General features: G+C 47.7%; 3 protein-coding genes across 4 annotated transcripts in view; 2 read left to right on the forward strand and 1 right to left on the reverse strand.

Moving 5' to 3' along the window:
* Nucleotides 1-3,759, forward strand: part of sec63 (SEC63 homolog, protein translocation regulator) — an 11,943-nt gene extending 8,184 nt beyond the window's left edge. Inside the window, exons 14-19 of the mRNA XM_086061550.1 lie at nucleotides 144-215; nucleotides 304-462; nucleotides 543-710; nucleotides 2,026-2,226; nucleotides 2,689-2,793; nucleotides 3,065-3,759. Of these exons, the coding sequence (XP_085917676.1) occupies nucleotides 144-215; nucleotides 304-462; nucleotides 543-710; nucleotides 2,026-2,226; nucleotides 2,689-2,793; nucleotides 3,065-3,199 (840 nt within the window). The 3' untranslated portion in view covers nucleotides 3,200-3,759. The remainder of the gene's footprint in view (nucleotides 1-143; nucleotides 216-303; nucleotides 463-542; nucleotides 711-2,025; nucleotides 2,227-2,688; nucleotides 2,794-3,064) is intronic.
* Nucleotides 3,760-4,988: 1,229 nt separating this feature from the next.
* Nucleotides 4,989-9,574, reverse strand: LOC147158971 (filamin-A-interacting protein 1-like). The gene is made up of 6 exons (XM_086061141.1): nucleotides 9,452-9,574; nucleotides 8,651-8,893; nucleotides 8,382-8,558; nucleotides 7,985-8,163; nucleotides 5,429-7,925; nucleotides 4,989-5,347 (listed from the first exon to the last, which is right to left on the reverse strand). The coding sequence occupies exons 2-6, from the start codon at nucleotides 8,882-8,884 to the stop codon at nucleotides 5,243-5,245; spliced, it is 3,192 nt and encodes a 1,063-aa protein (XP_085917267.1). The 5' UTR covers nucleotides 8,885-8,893; nucleotides 9,452-9,574; the 3' UTR covers nucleotides 4,989-5,242.
* Nucleotides 9,575-10,291: 717 nt separating this feature from the next.
* Nucleotides 10,292-22,368, forward strand: senp6a (SUMO specific peptidase 6a). Of its 2 annotated transcripts, XM_086061553.1 has the most exons (23): nucleotides 10,293-10,621; nucleotides 11,725-11,818; nucleotides 11,906-11,969; nucleotides 12,982-13,070; nucleotides 13,557-13,688; nucleotides 13,806-13,879; nucleotides 14,190-14,245; nucleotides 14,919-15,264; nucleotides 15,386-15,618; nucleotides 16,684-16,815; nucleotides 16,904-16,937; nucleotides 17,006-17,194; nucleotides 17,279-17,499; nucleotides 18,286-18,413; nucleotides 18,478-18,594; nucleotides 18,883-19,008; nucleotides 19,087-19,179; nucleotides 19,254-19,483; nucleotides 20,646-20,722; nucleotides 20,817-20,935; nucleotides 20,998-21,066; nucleotides 21,137-21,287; nucleotides 22,033-22,368. In XM_086061553.1, exons 1-23 carry the CDS (start codon nucleotides 10,591-10,593, stop codon nucleotides 22,249-22,251), a joined length of 3,024 nt encoding a protein of 1,007 aa, XP_085917679.1. In that variant the 5' UTR covers nucleotides 10,293-10,590; the 3' UTR covers nucleotides 22,252-22,368. The 2 variants fall into 2 exon arrangements, with proteins under 2 accessions (XP_085917680.1, XP_085917679.1); XM_086061554.1 differs by lacking the exon at nucleotides 13,557-13,688 and having other exon boundaries at nucleotides 10,292-10,621.
* The last annotated feature ends 227 nt before the right edge of the window (nucleotides 22,369-22,595 follow it).

The following is a 22,595-nucleotide window of genomic DNA, read 5'->3' on the forward strand; positions in this document are numbered from 1 at the left end:
TGAACAAAAAGGTGTCATTTGTTGTAAATGATCATTTATATTGATTTTGAGACGCATGAGCATTTGTGCAGATGAACACCAGAGGGCGCTGTCGCCCATTTGCCATGTAAAAGTGGCTTTAACTGTGCCTGTACTTGTTGTAGGACGTGTTCGAAAAGGAGCAGGATCCCCAAACATGTCCAGGAGACGAGGCCGCCGCCCCCACCGAGGAAGTGGTAAGGACTAACTATCAATGCATATCAGAAGCCACTTGAACATTTAGTGAGTTTTTTCTTCTTCTTCTTTTTTTTTTTTTTTTTACAGCAGGCAGATGCAAGTAAAGCAAAATCCAAGCAAGTGTGGCAAAACAAGAGCAAAAGCACCAAGAAGACAGCAAAATCCAAAAAGAAAAAGCTAACCAAGAAAAAGGCCACGCCCGCGCCGGTGAAAAGCAAGCAGGCCAACGGCAGCGTGGCGGGAAACGTAAGCCGTCTCCCATCGCGCGGAGGTTTCGGTCTCGGGAAATGACCACGGCTATAATGCAGCCGTTGTGCACGTGGCAGGAAGTGGCGGCGGCGCCGGCGGCCAAGGAGGACGAGGAGGAGATTTCGGACAAGGGCAGCGAGTCGGACGAGGGCGAGACCAACAAAGACTCTCCCAGCGAGAGAGACGACGACAGCGACAAGCAGAGCGACACCGAGGTGGACGAGATGGCGGGAGACGACGAGGAGGTTGGGAAAGCGCCGCCCGATGACGATAAACTACTCCACTCTCCTCCAATGCACCCTCGCCATACCTTCGTCTTATATCGCACCTGATATTATCTAAGCTTAACCGTAATGTACCCAAACCCTAAAAGTAAATGAGGCCATCCTAGCATACATCTTTAACCTTAGCAATAAACTACTCTAGAATACAAGACAAGATGATGCTAAAATGCTAATTGTAGCAGTGCTAGACTATCCCAGAATAGACTCAAACTTTACCTTCGCTATCCTAAACTGCACCCAAGTTGTAGCACGAGACTAGACTAGGATAAACTCTAATGTGTATCTAAATACACCCTAACCTTAGCAGTAAATAATTTTACAATCCACCTTTTAGCTAAACAATAGATTATCCTAGACTACACCCTAATTGAAGCAATGCGCCAAACGATCCTAGATTACATTTAAGCAATGAACTCGACGATCCTAGAATGTAACCTAACCTTAGCAATAGGCTGTCCTCAAATGCATCCTCAAACAAGTAATAAACTAAATGTGGTCCTCAAATACACCTGAACCAAAGCAATGCACTAGACAATCCTAGATTACATTTAAGCAATGCACTAGACAATCCTAGATTACATTTAAGCAATGCACTAGACAATCCTAGATTACATTTAAGCAATGCACTAGACAATCCTAGATTACATTTAAGCAATGCACTAGACAATCCTAGATTACATTTAAGCAATGCACTAGACAATCCTAGATTACATTTAAGCAATGCACTAGACAATCCTAGATTACATTTAAGCAATGCACTAGTCAATCCTAGATTACATTTAAACAATGCACTAGACAATCCTAGATTACATTTAAGCAATGCACTAGACAATCCTAGATTACATTTAAGCAATGCACTAGACAATCCTAGATTACATTTAAGCAATGCACTAGACAATCCTAGATTACATTTAAGCAATGCACTAGACAATCCTAGATTACATTTAAGCAATGCACTAGACAATCCTAGATTACATTTAAGCAATGCACTAGTCAATCCTAGATTACATTTAAGCAATGCACTAGACAATCCTAGATTACATTTAAGCAATGCACTAGACAATCCTAGATTACATTTAAGCAATGCACTAGACAATCCTAGATTACATTTAAGCAATGCACTAGACAATCCTAGATTACATTTAAGCAATGCACTAGACAATCCTAGAATACACCCTACCCGTGGCAATGGACTGTCCTTGACCAGACGGTCCTGGAATGCCCCCCTAACCTTTGTCAGTGACCCAGACTTATCTTATGTGCGACCCTCGCCAAGGAGTGGGAGGCGCTGCAGCAGAGCATCCAGCGGCGAGAGCGCGCCCTGCTGGAGACCAAGTCCAAGGTGACGCACGCCGCCTACAGCCTCTACTACCCCGACGAGAAGCAGGAGTGGTGGTGGCTCTACATCGCCGACCGGCGGGACCAGACGCTCGTCTCCATGCCCTACCACGTCTGCACGCTCAAGGACACCGAGGAGGTGGGGCCTCAATGGTCGTCATAATAAGAAACTTCCCAGTTTGTCGCAAAAAAATGGACACGAAAGAGAATTGAGACAATTAGCGTCACGCAATTTGGTGCTTCCTGTCTTTGTCCTGGCGTACTTGGGAACCATTAGACCAAGTCTCTAGTAAATGTTGGTTGGTTGAGAGCCACCTAGAAATGGACCCTAAAAACGTAAAGCAAAATTGGAAGTTAAACCAAGATAGACAATAATAATACATCAAAAAGGAAGTAATTCACGTAGCAATGCTTTGGCATGCAACGTGAAAAAAAAAACGTTGCGTTCCCAATGTGGACAAGCGCCTTTTCTGTAAGGAAATCAGGTGTGAGCAAGCCGCCACCATTTGCCCAACGCTGCCACGCCGGACAAATGTCTGCGTTACTTTGTGACGCGCTAGACGTGTGACGCGTGTGACGCGTCCTGCTGGTGTTTGTCCAGGTGGAGCTGAAGTTTCCGGCACCTTCCAAAACGGGCAACTATCAATATTCCATCATCCTGCGCTCGGATTCCTACTTGGGGCTGGACCAGATCAAACCGCTCAAGGTGAACAAACAAACAAACAAACAAACGAATGAATGAGTGAATTAATGATTGCGCAAGTGAGTTAATGAATAACAAAATGGATATGTGAATTAGTAAATGATTGAGTGAAAGGGTGAGTGAATGAATGTGGTTAAAGTGAGTTAGATGAGTGGATGAATGAATAAATGTGAGAGGGTGAGTGAGGCCGTTTTTTTTCCCGCCGCGTTTTTGTGTGAAAACGACGTCAGTGTGCTGTAACGCGTTTGCGTGTGCGTGCGCGTGCACGTGGCAGCTGGAGGTGCACGAGGCCAAGGCCATGCTGGACAACCACCCCCAGTGGGACATCCCCGACACGGAGGAGGAGGACGAGGAGCAAGAGGACAGCGACGGCATCGAGGAGAGCGAAGACGACGACGACAACGACTGAACATGCCATCTGTCCGCGCCCCGCCCCCTCCCCACATCACGGCCCCGCCCCCCCACACATCAAGGCCCCGCCCCCCTACTTCCTCAACACACGCAGACATTTTTGTACACTCTGCTCCCTCCACGTCCTCCCCGACATGCCAGCTGGCCTCTTTTCTACGTGCGCTCGTCTTTCTAACCTGGTGAGAATGTGTACAGGTAGGTGCGATCGAGTGGGGAGCGCGGCGGCGGCGGCCATCTTGCGAGAGGCCGTGCGATGTGCGGCGACAGCGCGACTAAATTTGTGTCTTTTGGCCTCGAGTTGTCGCAATCGCTCGACAACGCCTTCACAACAAATGTTGAAGTGTGTCACCGTTAGAATTTTCTCATCGGCTCGTCGAGTCCTTCTGTTGCGTCTCGACTTGGTACACAACAAGCCGGTCCAGTCCGGTTTTGTCGCAGCACATTCCAGCGTGTCGTCGCCGCCGCCCTGAGAAGCCTTACAAATATGAGCAGTGTGGGGAAGAAGTCAAAAATGGAAAAAAAAATAAAGTCCACTTGGGTGCCATGCACTCGCCATTCTTCTCGGCTCGGCAGTATTTTTTTATTTTATTTTTGAGTTAGCGTAGTTAGACTCTAGCGCCCCCTGTCTGCGTGATTTATTTTTCTTTTCAATGCTAATTAGTGTAAACATGGATACCACACAGTTAGGCTTTTCTTTTTTTGGTTCGCTGTGTTAACGGGGATGGGCAACTTATTTCATTTTGGGGGGGGGGGGGTCTCCAGCATATACAATCCACCGAGGAGGTGGCACGTACGTACGTACGTACGTACGTACGTACGTACGTACGCACACACGGCCTGCCGATAGAATGCCGCATCAGCGGTGCGACGGCGGGTGGACGAATGTGCTGCAAAGCCTCGTAGGGAAAAACCGTGTGAGCGTTTCTCTGACGGCTTTGTACTAGTACACTCTTACTAGTAGAACAATTCCACACACTAGTAGGATATGGGAGAGAGCCCCTCGTAGCTACAGACTTCCTGTAATTCAAAGTACCCCAACTACTACTCCCTCTCTTCTATCTGCCACTTGTTTACAAAATGAACGGTCATTGTAAATGGATTTTTGAAACAAAACAAAAAAAAAAAAGTCTTATTATTTGTATTATGTCAAATAATAACTTTTAATTGCTGGGTGGACATTTATTTGACTAGTACACAAATTGTCCTTACTGGTAGAACAATTGCGCGCACTAGTAGCGCACGGAAGGGATGTTGGAACGGCTTTCTGACTTTTCTCTCCTTCAACCGCCCCAGACTTCCTGTATTCAATCAAAAACACCCCAACGATAACAACTCCTCGTCTTCTATCAGCCACTCTTGTTTACAAAATGAACTGTCATTGTAAATGAATTTAAAAAAAAAAGTATATTATTTGTATTTAAAATCATTTCAAATAAAAACTTTTAAATGAGCCGTAGAGGTCAGTTTTTAAGGAAATATGTGGGAATAAAACAATAACAATAAAATAATAATTTTGGCAAAAAAAAGTAAATATGCACCAAAAACATGGAGAAAATATCAAATGTATGCAATTTGCCAGTGAAATAAATATTGAGACTCATTCACTGCCATTGACGACTATAGACGTCAAAAATGGACTGGGCTGCTCGGCAGCAAAATAGAAGAATAATATTGGCATCATTATGCTTTTGTTCTGCGTGCACACGCACACACACACACGCGAATGTGCTGGATGAAGCGTTTGCGTATTTGTCGGCGAAGTCTCACATGACTGTCGCCATGGAAATGATGCCCGCTGCAAGAAATACATTCAGGAGCTTTGTTCAACTCGCACATTTGACAAACGCAACGTTTAATGAAGCATTAACGAGCGAATGGTGAAATCAATTTTGATCCATCTTTAGAACGCGCACACTTGACACAAAGAAAGAGTGGCGCAGTCGTGTCGTTTGTAAAAAAAATGTGTCGTCCCTCGGATCGGTTGCCACGGCGGCGTGCGGACGCTTCAGCTGTGGCCTCACGGCGCAGAAGAGGCCGGAGACTACTTTCTCAGTTCGATTTTCAGCACCTGACTCTCGCGGGATTCTGTCGCGGTCTTGTCGGCCTTCTTGGACACGGGGATGCGCGTGGTCGACGCCCAGCTGGTCTGCAGCGGGATATACCGTTAGCGAGGTTAGCAAAACATTAGGAAAAGCTATGGGAGGGGAAGGGCTCGCTTTGTTCTCACCACAGACGTCGTTGACCTGCACATGGCGGCGGTGACGGGCGTGATGGTTAAGCTGCTGCTCATTTTGCCGGCTTCGGTCATCTTCGATCCTGAGGGTTTCTGGACGGTTTCGTTGTCCTGCTTGTCGGGGGTCCTCAGGCGGATGTGAATCTTCTTGTCCTCTGTCGTGACCACGTTGCTGCTGAAAATTGTTGGGGCCGACGCGGCGCCGGGTCGCTTATCGGCGAAGACGGCGCGGTCCGCGGTTCCTCGGAGAGGTTCCGGCAAAAGTTGGGGTGAAGCTCGCGCGCAGGCTGCCGGACCGGTGCTGACTGTTATGATGGAAAGTGGCGTCGGGTGACTGTCGCTCTTGCGGGCACTTGTAGTTTTGGAGACGGTGGTTATTGTAACCGGGGATTGGACCCGATCCGTCACGTTGCGCGCTTTGCTTTTTGCGTCGAAGGCGGTGGCCTTGGGCACGATGGTGATGCGAGGTTGGCGAAGGCCCAGCGTCGGGATGACTGTGGTGCTGGAAAAGAAGTCGCGGGCCCGCGGGCCGGCGATCTCCACGGTGGCGGTGCTGCCGGTGGGATCGGGCGTCACCCGAATGTGAAGCGGTTGGCCCGGCTTGTGGGAAATGGACACTTCGGGCGAGTGAAGTTGCCCCCTCACCCTCGTGGCCTCGGGTTCCGCCATCGCAGGCGGGTAGCGTTCCAGAACGGCGGGCTTTTTGAGACCCCGCTGCCTGAGGTTGCTCATGAGGTGCTTCTCCTCCAGGACGGACTCGCGAATGAAGTCGTCCGCAGAGCATCCGGCCGAGGCGTCGGTCTGCGCGGCGGTGGACGTGAGCCTGGCGTCCGCCATCCTCCTCCCGGGGACGCCGGGCCTCAAGGTGCGGCCGTAGCGCCGACTGGCTTCTAGTTCCTGGCTCAGGTGGGCCACCTCTTGGCTGGCACTCTTCCTCCTCTCTTCCTCCTCCAGAAACCTCTGCTGGAGGACGGAATAATCGGCCTGCAGCTGCGACAACTGGTCCTCCTTGGCCATCAGCTGGTGGATCTTCTCCTCCAAAGCCTGAATGTGCGATTCCAAATCTCTGCTTTTGGCCTCTTCCATTTTGGCCTGCTGGCTTGTCTTTCTTGTCATTTCTTCCACAAGCTTGGAGAGGGAATCGGCTTTTTCGTGTTCCGTCCTGAACTTCTTCTCCAGCAGTTCGTACTGATCCTCGGTCTTCATCAAATCGCCCTCCACGACCTCCAGTCGTTCGAGTCGACCCCTGAGCTTCTCCGTTTCCAGCGTGAGTTCCTTCATTTGGCCTTCCTGGTTTGCCTTCGTCTTCTGCGTCTCCTCCATCGTGGCTTTCATCTCACGCAGGTCGGCGCTGAGCCGGCAACCTCGCTCCTGCTCTCTCCTGTGTTTGCCTCTCAAGTCGTCGTTCTCCTCGCCGGCTCTCGTCACTCTGGCCTCCGCCTCGGATTTGAACCTGAGGAGCTTCTTGCTCTCGTCGATCAGCTTCTCCGTGACTTCGGTCACTTTGCATTCCTCAGCTTTGAACTTGCGAGTCAACTCTTGGCTTTTCTCTTCTTCCTGTTTCAGCCTCTCCGCCGCGCTCTTCCTTTCGTCCACCAGGATGACCGTGAAGGATTTGAGCTTCATGAGATCATCTTTCAGGATCGTCTCTGCCCTCTCGAGCTTTGCCTCCAGGCACTCCAGCTCTTTAAGTTGTCCTTTCAGCTTCTCCAGCTCGCCTTCCAGGTTGCTCGCAAGTTGTTTTTCTTCCTCCAGCTTGGAGCGAAGCTGCAAACATTCCGCCTGACTCTTGCCGAACGCCCCCTCCAGTGTCTCCAAATCCGCCATTTTCTTCTGCAGCGCGCCTACCGCCAGCCTCAGCTCGCCGCCGATGTTCTCCTCGTCCCGCAGCCTCGTCCCAAGCTCCCTGCACCGAGTCTCGGTCTTGGTTATCTCTTCATCCTTGCCTTGCATCTCCAGGGCCTCCTTCCGGAGGGTTTCCAGCTCCGCCGTGAGGGAGGAGTTTCCGCACTCGCCTTTGCTGATCCTTTCCCTGAGATCCCGCAGTTCCTCATCGGATTGCTGCAGCCGCTCGTTGCCCTTCTGCAGCTCTTCCATCTGGGTCGCGAGTCCGGCGAGCTTCAGTCTCAGCTGCCGGCTCTGGGACTCTTGCTCGGACAGTTTGGCCGCCAGCTCCCCTTGCTCAAGTATGGAAGTCGCCACCCCGCGCTCCAGCTCCGCCTCCAGTTTGAGCACCTTCTGGCCGTCCCGCTTTGCGACGTCGGCGATGTCCGCCAAGCGCTGCTCTTTGTCCTGCAACTTGTGAGTCAGCTCTCGAACCTTTTGGGCCTGCAGGTCCAGTTGCCCGGTGTGCATCTGCTGCTCATCCACCAACAAAAGGGCAAAGGACTTGAGCTTGACCAACTGGGCTCGGAGCTTCTCCAGCCGCCTGCCGTGCTCTTTGTCCTTGCGGGCCTGGTAGGCCTCTTCCTGCTCCAACAGTTTTTTCAGTCTGGAAACAAGCGCATGCTGACACCATGTCCCATCCAGTTCTTTTGCGCACCGACTCACCTCTCCCGCTCCTGCTCCAGCAGGTTGGTGAAGTCGTCGCTTTTATTGATGAAGTCCGCATGCTTGCTCTTCTCGCTGTCCAACTCCATGACCGTGCGGCGGTGGCACTTCTCGGCCAGCAGCAGCTGCTCCAGCATGCGGCGGTACGTCTCCCTCTGTTTGTCCTCGAGACGCTCCAGCTGACCACAAGCGTTTGACATAAAGCATTGGACAAAATTTTAATCCGAATATTTGTTCCATGAAATTGTATTAAATAACCAAAAGGTGTCGCTAAGTAATAGAATTGAATACTGAAGGGGCAGAAAAATGTAGTCTTGTACAAGACAAAGACCAGGGGGGGTCCACATGCCTGGGGTAGTGACTAGGGGACGGGTCGGACGATTACTAGCATGTTCACCTCGGCCATGGGCTTCTCGTACACGTCGTCCGTAGGGCGGCCGGGATGGGCAACCACGTAGTCATCCCGCTGCAGGGCCCGCAGCACTTTGGAGGGAACGGACCATCCGTAACGGGACTCCAGCTTCTCCGGTCCACTTGTCTCGGACCACAACAGGCTGATGACATCCTCTCGGGCCTGAGCGTACACACACACACACACACACGCGCGCGCACACGGTTTCCTTCACTCTCGTCAACATTGCAGGCATTCCTTCAGACTAGCCCCACCTGGACTTCACCTTCCATGATTCCCAGCAGTTGGAGCAAATCCTTCTTTTTGGACAAGTTGACGTTTGGACTTTTCTGCTCCGACTTTCTGTCCTTCTCCTCTCGCCGGACTTTGGCCTTCCTCTTTCTCGAAGACTCCGCTGTTGTTTCCTCTTCCTGTCTCGCGGAGCCTTTGGTTTTTGGCTTCTTGGGTCCATCGTCTTGGCTGTCCATGGTGCATGTCCTGGATCGCATGCTGACCTGCTGGATTGATCATCAGAAATGCATCATCAGTTAAGTGTTTTGCTGGTGACATGCCGTCATCCAAATGATAAACAATGACGGCATCGCGAGTGGTCCGGGTTCAGGGTGTTGGGGGCTTGTGCTGATGTTGTGGATGAAAGCAGCTGGTGACTCAGACTCCGAGAATCCTGCCAGTTGAGCGGCAGCAACCATGTTAGTTATTAATAACTCGTCAGGGGCGCTTCTCAAGAGGAGCTATTCCTATTTTTATTTTGTCTGTCCGCTCCTCAACACCAAACAACTTTGCTGTTACTATGACAACACGTTGCCCCGTCGCTGTCAACGTGAAGAAATCATTTTTGGGGGCTGGCAAAAGTACCTGCACTCCATTCTCTCTCTCTCTCTCTCTCTCTCTCTCGCTCTCTCTCTTCATTTGATGTCTAAAGCGTCATCCTCTGGTTCTGCCATTCATCAGGATTTCCATGCAAACTTTGGTCAGGTTGCCGACATCACTTCCATCTTCTTCATTGCTCTATTTTTATGTCTGTCTGTCAGAGGACTAATTGTCTTTCATCTTACCTGCTTGTTGATGTCCTGATGTTGTTGGTCACATGTTTAAAAAAAAAAAAAAGTATCCTGGTTTGGTCTTGATGGTGTCAAAGTAGTGAAAGCAAGTCCAAACCGCTCCTGAAGTTTCCAAAGTCACACAACAGCATTTACAAACATTTAACCACGCCCACTGTCACCCTGACCACACCCCCACCCATCCTCTTTTATTTGTCTTATCTTTATGTCTGCCAACTCATTTCTCAGCAGACTGTATATCTGTGCTTGAGAGACCCCTACAGGCAGAATGTGCAAAGTGTTTATTCATCTTTGATTTTGATAATTGATGATGTCTTGATTGTTCAGCTCTAAATTAGAAGTTGCCTGGCAACAATAGGACGCGAGAATATTCTAAGGAGATTCCGGAAGTTGGCACTAACGCGTCATATAACGGAGACGATGAGCGCACCTATCAAGTTTGCACACCTGGCTTGCCACATACATTTTTCATTGCAAACAAAATTAAAGAGATTTCATATGAATAGATTTTACCTCACCAATTTATATCTGTTGAATTTAAGAACGCTTTAGATATTTATTACAGTTAATTTGGTGAAAAGAGAAATCGTCCATTTATTCTGGTCTTGTCAAAATACAAAACAGTGGTGGCGCAAATTGATACAATTAATTTATCCAGGCTTCTCCTTATTTTGGAAACATATATTTGATATTTTTGAACATAAGAAGACTGCGTGAACAATTTTATTTGATGAACCACAGCACTGAGAAACGTCAAGTTCCACCAAAAATTTTGGATGTCGGTACAGGAAGTAGATATTCGTTGTTCATCAACGTGCCAAGACAACAGCCGCGCTCATTCAAAAACAAGTACAGTTATAAAAATAAAACCTTTAATATAACCTGTTAGCGTTGCTGCTGGGGGCATAAAAGGTCACTGAAGCTGAGCAGCTCTCTCAATCGCAAATCCAAAACGCCGAAATACTTTTATTGTGAAGTGCAAGTGTTTGTTTTCCGGCGATGAGAGCAATTGTACCGCTAACTTGCTTAGCGCATCCAAGCTAAAGCCGTGAAGAAGAGAAGAGAGGAGAGGAGAGAGAGAGAAAAAAAGCAAACACAATCGAAGAAATGAACAACAAGAAGGTGGACTAAACATGGCCCACAACTCAGGCCAATTCTTACACGGTAAGCTCACACCAGCCCAGACTGACGAGAACACATTTCGTCCGCCGGTGTCAAAATATGAGCAGCAGCTAAGTGGACAACGTTAGCCTTGCTTGCCTGCACATTGTAAAGCCCAAAAGCTTCACCAAGGCTCGCCGACTGCTTCGGCCTGACCGAGTTGGACACGAAACATGGTCCAAGCCCGACCCGGTCTGGCCCTGTTCGCTGGACTTGGGAGAGCAATACGAGCTAGCAAGTGTAAGCTAGCTGCGCTGTTGCAGATTGGACTTGTGGAGGCCTTCGCTTGCTCGTCTTAAGAGATAACATTTTAAGCTTACAATAAACACAAACGTGCTCATTCGAATGCACACAAACAATAAGCAAGAGTCATTTTATGTCACGTAGCTGCTGCTGAAGTTGTGGGTATGTTTATTTGGAAAAAAAAACCAAACGAATGTGACGATTCCAGTCACATACTGTCTATAATTCCCCTGTGACAGATATTAAGAGTGTTAGGACTCTTTGGAAGAGATGAGAATACAGCAATTTAACATCTTAATGCAAAGTTATTTGATATGTGACCTTTTTTTTGTGGATTCCTAGTTTCAAACTTTTTTCCCCCTATTTTTCAAAAAGGCCTGTATCATTGGTAAGCTCGATACAGCATATAAAAATTGACAAGTTCAAGGAATTGTAGAACGCCAAGTGCTCAGGTTTACACCAAAATATGTACACATATTGGTCAAGAGCCAAACAGTTTGGAGACGGCGGTCAGGCGATATGTGCTTTCATTTAGCACTCAAAACAGAATGTAAAAGTTAAGGAGGAATAGATTCTCCATAAGTTGGTCAAATACGACAAGCAAAAGAAAAAGGACGGAAATTCATGAAATTGACATTTTGTTGGCGTTTGTGAGCTATAAAATATCATCCGAGGATTCAATCGCAACTCATAAAGTGCAAGGTCAAGAATGCGGGTCGCTGAGTGACAACATCCCACAGCAAATGCATCTTACTTAATTGAAATCATTTACAGACGATTGAAGGGTCATCGATGACTACTGGATGATTGAATTGCCATGAGTCACGAAATGAGCTTTTTTTGTGTTTGTAATGGACGCAAAGCTCTAGAAAGATCCGAGTCTCGCGCGGACGCCGGCTACAAGCACAAGTGGAGCTTCCCGACGCGCGCTGGCCAAGAAGATGAGGACAAGCGCTAGTAAGCATCGGCTTGTTTGTGCCGCCGCAGCCTATCCCAGATCGTGTTGCCCTTTTGGAACGTTGACGCGCTGGCTTGCCTCCTCAGCGCCGGCGCGATGACCACGCAGGAGACGGAAAAGCGAGCGTCCGCGTCCTCGGACGCAAGCAAGGTAAATAAATGTCCGTCTCGCGTCTCTCTGTCAATCGCAGTCGTGTCTCCATCTTAGTCTGTGGGACTTCTTGTTCTACGTGTGCTCGTCTTATTTGTGTTTAAAAAATGGCCCTTTTGGAGGAACATTTCTTTTGTGGGATATCGCCTCTAGAAAATGGGAAGGGGAAGTCCACCTTAAACATTTCTTGACAATAATGTGACCTCACTATTCTAAACATGACATTCTAATTAGTGTTACATCCAGCTGTGATTATCCATCTCGGGAGGCGGCCATTTTGCCACTCGCTGTCGACTGAAGATGACATCGCAGTTGCTCAAGCAACGACCAATCACAGCTCACCTGTTTTTTTTTTTTGAAGCTGAGCTGTGATTTGGTTGTTGCAACTGTGATGTCATTTTCACTCGACAGCAAGTGTGCAAAATGGCCGCCTTCTCAAAGATTTTACATAAGGATGCTGAGTTTCCAAATGGCAGGCAGGAGGTCTAGAAGGAAGACCAAAGAGGAGGTTTATGGATGTAGTTAAAGAGGACATGAAGGTAGTTGGCGTGAGAGCGGAGGATGCGGAGGGCAGGGTTCGATGGAGGCAACCGATTGGCTGTTGCGACCCCTGAAGGGAAAAGTCCAAAGGGAAAGAAGTCGTATTCCATAATTCTTCACAAATCTCCTGGATCTTTTCGTTTATCCATCAATGAGCAACCATTCTGACAAATCAAACCGCAAATTAGAAATTATTGCGCATCAGCCTGTTTTGTTGTTGTTGTGTTTTGAGAACATTTGACAAAATCTTGTAACGTTGCTACTAAAAGTTCAAAATGTGGCTTTTCCAACTCCTGGCCCGTTTGTCATTTATGACCCACCGTTTTATTTATTTTTTTTATTTTTTTTACTGCAATGGTGTCGCAACACTCGTTTTTTTCTAGACTGGCTTCTTTCATGATGTCCCAAATATTTCACATTTTGTCTTTTACTGGCATTCTGTCTCGACTTGATTTGATGTGCGTTTACACAGGCTCCCTCTTTGAGGCACTTGACCTCCGCTGACCCCGTGAAGACATATGACAAGCACTCAAGCACTGTCGGGAAGCCCAAAAGGCTCAGGTACGGGCCCCCCCCCTCACATACACAATTTTTGTCATGTGTGGAAATGCCGCAATTGAAAAAAAAAAGTCATCGACAACTGCTGACCTGAAGTCAAACCAAAAACCTGTCGTTTGGGGTTGCGCAGCCCAATATATTTGTGGGCTACCTCAAAATGAATAGATATATTTTGCATTTCGTTTTGCCTGGCCTGGTGAGTGACGTGGGTGTCAGCATTAGCTGTTGACTGGCTAACCTGCTCGCAAGTCTGCATGTTGAGCGTCAGTTGTGGGTAGCTGTTGCATGAACTTCTTCTTTGGTGTTTGAAATTCACGGACTTGTCCGAGTTACCGTTATTTAGCAGGCTTTGTTAGCGCGCGAGGCCGGCTCGGGCCTCGGGCCTCGGGCCTCGGGCCTCGGGCCACCCGGTTTCACGTCACGCTGAGAAGGTCAAATGCAACATCGCGTCCTCGATGAAGGCAATTGGCCGTTTTTGTGTTCTTGCAGTTTAGTTCCGTCCTCGGTCGCTGCAAGCAACTATCTGATCATAAGCCCCGCCCCTTCGCAAGGGCTGGTCCTGCAGGGGCGTCATTTTCAGCACGCGCAGATGACCTCTGCTCTCAGCAAGCCCATCCAAAGGTGACTGACCTTTTTTTCGCATGCGTTGACTTCATGGCTGTATGATGTCATCATTATCGTGAAGGTGAGCGTCAGCGGTGGGACCGATGAGAAGCCCGTGTTTTTGTTCCTCCGCAGGAACAACTCGAGTGGAGGCGAGCAGAAAGTGTCGGAAGTGGACAACATCGTGCTCACCTGCGTCGACGAGTCGGGTTTGTTTGCATCACTCACGTGACTTCTTCCGTTCGTTTGGCTTCGTGTTTTGGATCTCGTTTTAGCTCTATTGACGAAATGTAGTTTTTTTACAAATTCGTGTGATTGGTCAGTTCCTACACGAGTCTGTTATTATTCCGAGTAATTGAGCAATTTCAAGTGTTGAAAATGAAAATGACAACACAACGCTAATGTGACACGTCTTTTTATTTATTTTCTGCTAATCCTGAAGAACCCCGTCGGGTTTGGAGGCGTCAATGTGATGAGAGTTTGTTCGATCCAAAATAATGTTGCTTTGTGTGCTTTCAGATGACGACGGCTCGAACATCAATCGTGTTGTCCAGCAGAAGAGGAAAGCGTCGGAGGTAAGAGCCAACTGACCAGCAGGGGGCACCGTCTGAATACGAGCCGCGCTCTTCGACTTCTTCTTCCTCCTTTTTTGAATTTTCTTTTGTAAATAGTGGTTTACTAAAAATAAAAATTGTCTTTTTCCTTTCTCATCCTTTTCTCACCTTCCTCTTTTTCCTTTCCCCTCTTCCTTCTTCCTCTTTTTAAATTTTCTTATTTAAGCAGTGTGTTTCTAAAAAAAAAAAATTGTCTTCTTTCTCCATTCTCCTCCTTGTTGAATTATTTTTTTTTTTTTTGTGTAAATAGTGTTTTTGGACCCTTCTTTATCTTGTTTTTTCTTCTTTTTTAATGTCTTTTCTAAATTGTGATTTTGGGACAATTGTTTTTCCTATTCCTCTTCCTTCATGTTCCACCTTTTTCCATTTCCCTTTATAATGTTAAATAGTTAAAAAATCTTCCTCTTTCCCTTATTTCTCATACACCTTTCTCTTTCCATTTGTAAATGCATTCTCCTACAAATCATTTTTTTCCCAGGGCCACAAAGCTCCTGGCCCGGATGGCGTAACAGTCGAATTTTATAACGCTTACTGGAAATTTCAATACCTGCTTAACGAAAGTCTGCCCACCATCCAAGTTGACTGTGGATTTCTGTTGAAGTGACAAAATCCTTTGTCATTTGTTGCTGCTCAGACCGCTCCCATCTACCAGACGGTGTGCGGCAAGTGCAGCAAGCCCTGCGAAGATAGCAACGAGTGCCGCCACTGTGGGAACAGTCCGGCGTGTCTGCCGCGTCAGCAGGAAGCTTGTCTTTTGCCCCCGTTGCACCGAGCCCCCCTCCGATCTCAACCTTGCAGCTTGCAGGGCTTCTGCAAGACCAGCGGCAAACCCCCCCGCGCAGACGCTCTGCCCGCCGGGCTCACGGGCGCCAACGGTCGATCTCCTCCGCTGGCTAGTGCGTCTTGCTGCTACGGCAACCGTAAGTCGCCCAGAGGGAGGCGGAAGGTCGCGGCCCAGCAGAACAAGATCAACCACCCCAGTGAGTCTATGGCCGTGAACGCAGTCACGGCAGAATTCGGTCTGGTCCCGATGAAAGTGAAGGAAGGACGAGAATATCTCGGCTCTGATGACTTTTCATAAACGTGCTGTGCTTCCCGCAGTCGTCTTGTCCAGCGACGACGAGGCCAACGACGGCAGCGCGGGAAGCGCGGGCCGACTTGACAGCGTCTCGCCGCAGCCCGCTGACTCGGCGCACTCGTCGCCGGCGCCTTGCGGCGGCAGAGTGGAGGCGGCCGTTAAAAGTGGCGGCGAGCAGGAAGAGCTGAGCCTTGACTTCTTTGAGGACATTAACATGAAGATCGTCATCCCGCGCCGGGGAAGAATGAAGGACCAGGTGGCTTTCATTTCTATTTCACACAGAATATATTTTTCCAATATACGACGGCATATTAGGGCCGCGTATATATATATATATATATATATATATATATATATATATATATATATATATATATATATATATATATATATATATATATATATATATTATTTTATATATATATATATATTATTTTATATATATATATATATATATTATTTTATATATATATATATATATATTATTTTATATATATATATATATATATATATATTATTTTATATATATATATATATTTTTTTTTTTGAGGTGGGGCAATATTCCCAGAAAAAAACATTATAAATTGCCAAATTTGCAAGAAAAAAACTCAGAAACATGCGAAAAATACACGCAGTGTACTCCTCTGATGTTTGTGCCAATACTCTTTGGTCGGGTTTTCAAATAAGGAGATAGTAATTGCTTCAGCAGAGACGAATCATATCATGTTAAGCATTCGCACTGCCAGCGACAAAGACGCTTTGCGAAGGTCTTCACCCTGAAGATTAAGCATTTATGTGAATTTGTTCAAATGTATATTTACTTGCACATTTCCAGAATTATTATTTACACAATCCTGCATTTTGGTATTTTTTTAAGTTGACGTGTCGAATCTGCTGCTCTCCCGTTATTCACTTGCATGTACCTAAAGTATGCTCGCTCCTGATTGGTTCGTGTTCGTCAGCTGACAGGGGATCAGGAAGTGTTGTCGCTCTGGCTGTCGTGTATGACGAGTAAAGTTTAAATGAAGAATGAATCCGTCTCCATCCTGCCTTTTCATTTTCGAAACTGTGTCTCATTAACCACCAACGAATTCTCACGTTCGACTATCGCTACGCTACGTGCATTCGTCGTAAGTTTCTGAGGGGTTTTTTTCTGTTAAAGTCGCCACTTTTGAGAGTTTTCTTCTCCAAATATTAGCCCCCCTGGAAAATAATTTTTATATTTATACATGGCTCTTAATATGCCGTCGTACCAATAACTGACAAGTGAGTCAATCTTTCTCTTTTTTTTTTCTTTTTTTTATTATTGAATGGGCTTTAGTTTGGAAAGCAGCCGAGTTCTCCCAGAAGCAAGCGTTCCAAAGTGGAGCCGGGCAAGTGCAGCAGCATCATCCTGCAGTGTCGGAGCGTCCGTGTGGGAACGCTGCGCAGGATGGTGACCAAGCCCGTGGTGGTGAGTCCGCTTTTTTGTTTTCCCCCCGTAACGTAAGAAAAACATTTGACGTCATCGTCTCTCTCTCTCTCTCTCTCTCTTTTTGCAGTTTTCCATAGAGCACATCCTGCTGGAAACGGAAGGTACGCCCTCTCCTCTCACGGTTTTGTCTCGGAAGGCGTCGGCGTAACCGTTCTTTTTGCCGCGGCAGGGCCGGAGCCGAACACGCTGGAGAACGTGTCCCTGCGGGCGTCGGAGCTCATCAGCTGCGAGTGGTGCAGCGTCCGCAAGCTGCCCGTCTTGTTCTTCCAGACCACGCAGGACGAGTGCGTCCGTCTGCGCGCGCAGCTTAACATGACGCGGGACTGCGGCGGGCAGTGGTACGACTGCGCGGGACAACGTGAGTGCCTCCCCGCGCGGCCCCCCCCGCGTCCCGATTTGTTGTGGAAGCGAGGAAGCGACAAAGTTGCTCACGTGTGCTCAGAATCGGACGAGAAGTACATCGTGCTGATCTTCGTGGACGGCCTGGATATGAAGGAGCACATGATCCTGGAGGACATCTTGGTCGAGATCGGACAGAACAACAACATCAGCGACTTTCCCGCCAAGTTGCCCTTTGAGGAGGCCAACACTCGCCTGGTCAACTTCAACAAGGCCAACAAGCAGAAGCAAGCGAAGGTGCCGTCCGCAGCAATAAGCAAAAAGGTGGGTCGTGTTTGACGACAGGTAGGTCCAGAGGGGTTTTTCACGGCCGGTAACCAATATTTAATGCCGATGTTCATTTTCTAAAAGGAAAAATATTGGCATCAAAATTTGAAAAAATACCAACTCTTACATTTTTAAAATTTTTAAGAATATGTTTATTGAACTGCTTTTAGGGTTGTTGAGTATGAGAATAATAATAAAAAAAAACTGTCAATAGACATCTTTAAAAAATCTAACAAAGTTCAGGGATCTCCCAAGGGTAGTAGCATGTTTTCAAAAGTGAAATAAAAACAGTAAATCACTTGGCTCACCGCCACCTCAGCCCATCTCCAAGAAGGGGGGGGGGGGTAGTGTAGAGGAGAAGCAGCAGTCAAACAGGCCAAAATCCAAGAGAGGAAGCCTGAGTGAAACGGGCTAACATCTGAATGGCAGGGAAGACATGAATGGCCGCCCAATGTTGTGCAACTGTACGAGCTTATTGGTGGATATTTTTGAACTATGGGGAAGATATGTTGAAAAATAATCAAATTGGAATGTTTTACTGTAATTGGAAGTTGTTCAGGACCGCATTTGTAGTGAACATCTTAGGAACGATCTTGGTCCTCATGTTGGGAGTCGCCAATCAGTCACGCTCAGCGGCCATTTTTAATGGTTTATTTAATAGGACTTATCAGCTTACCTAAAAATACATAATTGCTCACAAGTGTGATAACTGCTGAGTAGAGGAGACAAAAGATTGTGCGGTGTCGTCGTCGTCGTAGTAGCCGTCGTGTGTCCTGTGTGCAGTCGAAGGGCGTCCCGGCCGCATCTCGGTGCTCGCAGCTCAGCAGGACTTTGAACGCTCCGACCTTCATCGAGCACGAGCACCAGGACGTGGCCGACCTGCAGCCCACCTTCACCGGGCCGGTGGTCAAGTGAGTGCGCCCGAGTCGCTCCCTCTGGCCAAAGCTGTTGCTGACGCGCGCGCTCGTCTTCCAGGTTGATGGTGTACCCGCCTCCTCCGGCCAAAGGGGGCATCTTAGTCACTAACGAAGACCTCCACTGCCTTATCGACGGAGAGTTCCTTAATGATGTTATCATAGATTTTTATTTAAAGTGAGTAAGCATGCCTGCGTCGCACATTTTCTCGTTCCGCATTCAAGCTATGCAGAAAATTCAAGACGTGTTCGGAATGAGTTTCCACGTTGTAAAAATTCACACTTTTCCCACCCAAAAAAAAAAAAAAGGTCAGTCTCTAATCTCACAATTTACATTTCAGGAATTTACTTCCAGAGCATTTCAGATCGGCATCATTTTTTAACATTCACATAAAATTTCTACATAATTTGCATTCCCTCGTTCTTATTTGTAATGCTTAGTGTGTGTCTGTGTGTGTGTGTGTAGATATTTAGTTTTGGAGAAACTGAAAAAAGAGGATGCCCAAAGAATCCACGTGTTCAGCTCTTTCTTCTACAAGCGTCTCACCCAAAGGGAGAAGGGGAGCGTTCCCGATAGGAGCAACAACCTCCCGTCAGTACCTGCATGCGAGCGCTCCCCCCGGGACAGGAGAAAATGTTTTCCTGAATTGTCGGCCGCTTGCCTCCGCAGGATCCACAAACGCAAGCACAACAGAGTGAAGACGTGGACGCGGCACGTGGATCTGTTCGAAAAGGACTTCATCTTCGTTCCCATCAACGAGTCGTGAGTCGCGGCCTCCGGACCAACAGGGGGCGACATCTCATGTGCGCTCATTTCATTTTCTCGTCTCCCACAAGGGCTCACTGGTACCTGGCGGTCATCTGCTTCCCGGGAATCGAGCCCGCGCTGGAGGAGCTCCCGGACCACTGCCGCCCGCTGTCCCCGGACACAGACATGCTGGACGGACCCCGACGGGATCCTACGCCTCCCGGAGACCCTACGCCACAGGATGCCCCGTCCGAGCAGCACATGCCATCGCATGACTCCACTGCCGCCACCAGGGGGCAGGCTGAGCTGCCCTACACCAGTCAGTCCTCGGCGTCAACAACTACCATTTACCGTTAATTTTGTCAACGAAAACTAAACTAAAATAATTTCATCAGCGCGCATTTTTCACCGGACTCAAACTAGACTAAAACCCTCATGAGTAAACAATAACTGGGACTCAATCAGTGTGCATTTTCGTGAACTAGTGAAGATGAGATGAAAATGTACTTCACTTCAAAAATGGACACATTTTTGGGGACATTTTAGTACAAAAATGATATGATTTTGTAAAATCATGCGACAGCCATTTTCAAATCTGCAGCTAGCGAGTGCAACATGCACAAATACGTGACACAGACAAGAGGTGGACTCTGTTTTTTTTTTTACTAAAACTAGACGAATAAAATGATGTTTTCTTGAATTCAAATAGTCTAGATTTATAGTCGACTAAAAATAAAAACCGAATGAGGTTGACTAACTGATAAAAACTGACAAGCGTGATTAAAACTGGACTAAAAGTGAGACTACATTTCAAAATGGCGGCTAAAATTAACACTACTCGCGACTCTTTACTCTCTAATCACTGTAAAAGGGACTTTTAGGAGTAAGCCCTGGATGCAGACTGCAGTTTGCCACGCGGGGTGGACTTAAACATTCAACGTTTGACTCCGCCCACACGGATTTTCGACCTCAAAGTGCCTTTTTGTTTCTTTCTTTCTTTTTAAACTTGCCCTGGCGGCTTTGTGTACCGAAACCCAAATACTAACTTCAACCGTCCAGGGATGCGCCATCTGCTGGAGACATGAAGTACTGGACTGCACTTGGAACTATTTAGTTAGCTCCGCCCCAACTGACTGAGGGTTGAGTGTTTGTCATTTTCGATGCTCCATAATGCATTAAAAAAAAAAAATTTACATCATAAGACAGCGCATTATTAAATCTGCAATTTTTGTTGTTTAAACTTTAAACAATTTTGTAAAATCCACATGGGTGGAGTCAAACGTTGAAGTCCACCCCGCGTGGCGGCACACCTCGAACTGCACTCTGCATCCAAGGCTACTTGACTTTTAGTGGACATTTTAGGAACCACCGAAGTCCAGTAGTTGAAGTAGCCGTTCCAACCAAACTCAACATTTATTTTGCCCGATTTGGTCACTTTGCTCATGTCACAAGTTGACTTTGTCACTCTGTGCGTGTTGTAGGCGAGTTGCAGAAAATCCGGATGCATTACGCAGATGAAGACGGCGCTTTGACGTCTGACGAGCAAAGCTCGAGCCAGGTACTCGCATTGCACTTGACGATCGGGGGGCGGGGCTGTCGGGGGGTTGCGTCACGTCACGTCGCTACACCAGGTTAACATTGTGACTGCGCAGGACGACTTGAGCGATGACGGCGGCGCGCCGGCAGAAGACGCCTCGGCTTCCGACGCCTCGGACCTGGCTTCGGCCTCCGACGCGTCCTCTTGGGCTTGGAAAGCCAACCGCTGCAAACAGTAAGTGGCTGGAGCGCGCGTTGGCCCGCAGGGGGTGCTGCTGTAACACGCGTCGTCCGCAGGCCCTGCATCCTCATCATGGATTCCCTGCGCGGTCCCACCAGGTCCTCGGTGGTCAAAACCCTCAGAGAGTAAGTGAGCCAGCTTAAGCCGGACGCGCCTGAGATGGACGCCGCGGTTTGAACTCCACTTGGCTTTTAGGTACCTGGAAGTGGAGTGGGAAGTGCGCAAAGGCAGCCAGCGTACGTTTGGCAAAGACGTCATGAAAGGTTCCAGTCCTCGCGTGCCTCAGCAGGACAACTTCAGCGACTGCGGCGTTTACATCCTGCAGTACGTCGAGAGCTTCTTCGAGGTGAACATTTCACGGCCGCTTCTCAACTCGTTCGGCTCACAGTTGGAGGCATCGCACCCCCGACCGCGAATGGTATCATTCTCTTGAAATGCAAAATGACTCTTGTTGAGCCTTGCAGAGACGTCCGTCCATCAACAAGACTCCCTCCTTCATATTGCATTCAGGTGAAAAAAGCTTGTGGTTTAGGGTCAGGGTCTTTCGAGGAAAATGGCCCGCAGCCTGGTGACCTTTCACATCAGTGGTTGAGAATCACTCCCTCAGCATGTTGAGGAACTTTTGACTTTTCCTTGTTCAAAAACAAAACATGGAATGAGCACTTCAGGGGCCTCCAAAATCGTCCGTCGCGAACAAATCTGCAAACATAAAACAAATATTACAACTAATACGGTTCCATTCCTGCAATTTAAGTGACACAGTTTGAAACGTTACGCTCATTTTGACACGTCAACTTGGAGAACCCATCGGAATTACCGTATGTCATTTGCGTGGATATTTTGAACTGAAACTTGTCAGCCAATCAGGGAAGGGCATCCTCGAACAGCAGACCAAACCAAACGATTGAGGAGATATCTGGAGAAATAATCAGGTTTGACTGAATTTGAACACATTTTCTGTCAACTCCGGAATCACTACAAAGATATTTGAGAGAACTTTGAAACTTGTCATGTTACTACTTGTACAGCAATTGCCTCTCTTTGGTTTTTGAACTCATGAACTGAGCTGTGTGTGTGTTTTTCCCACGCAGAATCCCATCACAAACTTCCATCTGCCCATCAACCTGTCCGAGTGGTTCCCTCAGCCGAGGATGAAGAGCAAACGGCAGGAGATCACCAACCTCATCCTCAGCATCCAAACGCGACAGGAGGCGGACAAGCAGGCGGAAGCCACATCCGCTTCCTCGGAAGAGGCCGACATTGAAGAGACTTCCACTCATGTTAACACGAACCTTCCGCTCAGCCCTTGAACTCAGCCGACACCCCTTCTGGACTTGGATTGTACGCTGCTGACGTGCTTCTGCTTCCCAATCTCCCTCCAACAACACCTTTTACTTTGTATGAATAAAAGTCCAGCGTTAATGTTGCCATGGTAGTCTGTCTGCACATTTTTCCCCACCAGGGGGCGATATTTCTGACACCTGTTACATTCATTGGCTGAAATATATCAAATGGAGTTGACAATCTAGTTGAACATGATTGAATAGTTATCAGGTGGCATTTGTTCTGTATCAAGCCGAAATTTGGGGGTGCCTGCCCCAGTAAAAGTGGTCTGGTGACGTCGCTGGGACTCCAGGCTCTCGTTTTTTGCCAC

Source organism: Leptonotus elevatus, chromosome 18, assembly GCF_054856555.1.
Source record: "Leptonotus elevatus isolate MCC_2025b chromosome 18, RoL_Lele_1.0, whole genome shotgun sequence".
NCBI classification, from domain to species: domain Eukaryota; kingdom Metazoa; phylum Chordata; class Actinopteri; order Syngnathiformes; family Syngnathidae; genus Leptonotus; species Leptonotus elevatus.

Coding starts and splice junctions, on each gene's coding strand:
- LOC147158971 (XM_086061141.1), bottom strand. CDS start 8,884: ATGCGATCCAGGACATGCACCATGGACAGCCAAGACGATGGACCCAAG. Junction 7,926..7,984: donor CTGGAGCAGGAGCGGGAGAG/GTGAGTCGGTGC, acceptor GCTTGTTTCCAG/ACTGAAAAAACTGTTGGAGC. Junction 5,348..5,428: donor GCAGGTCAACGACGTCTGTG/GTGAGAACAAAG, acceptor ATCCCGCTGCAG/ACCAGCTGGGCGTCGACCAC.
- senp6a (XM_086061553.1), top strand. CDS start 10,591: ATGGCCCACAACTCAGGCCAATTCTTACACG. Junction 10,622..11,724: donor CTCAGGCCAATTCTTACACG/GTAAGCTCACAC, acceptor ATGGACGCAAAG/CTCTAGAAAGATCCGAGTCT. Junction 13,071..13,556: donor GGGAAGCCCAAAAGGCTCAG/GTACGGGCCCCC, acceptor GTGTTCTTGCAG/TTTAGTTCCGTCCTCGGTCG.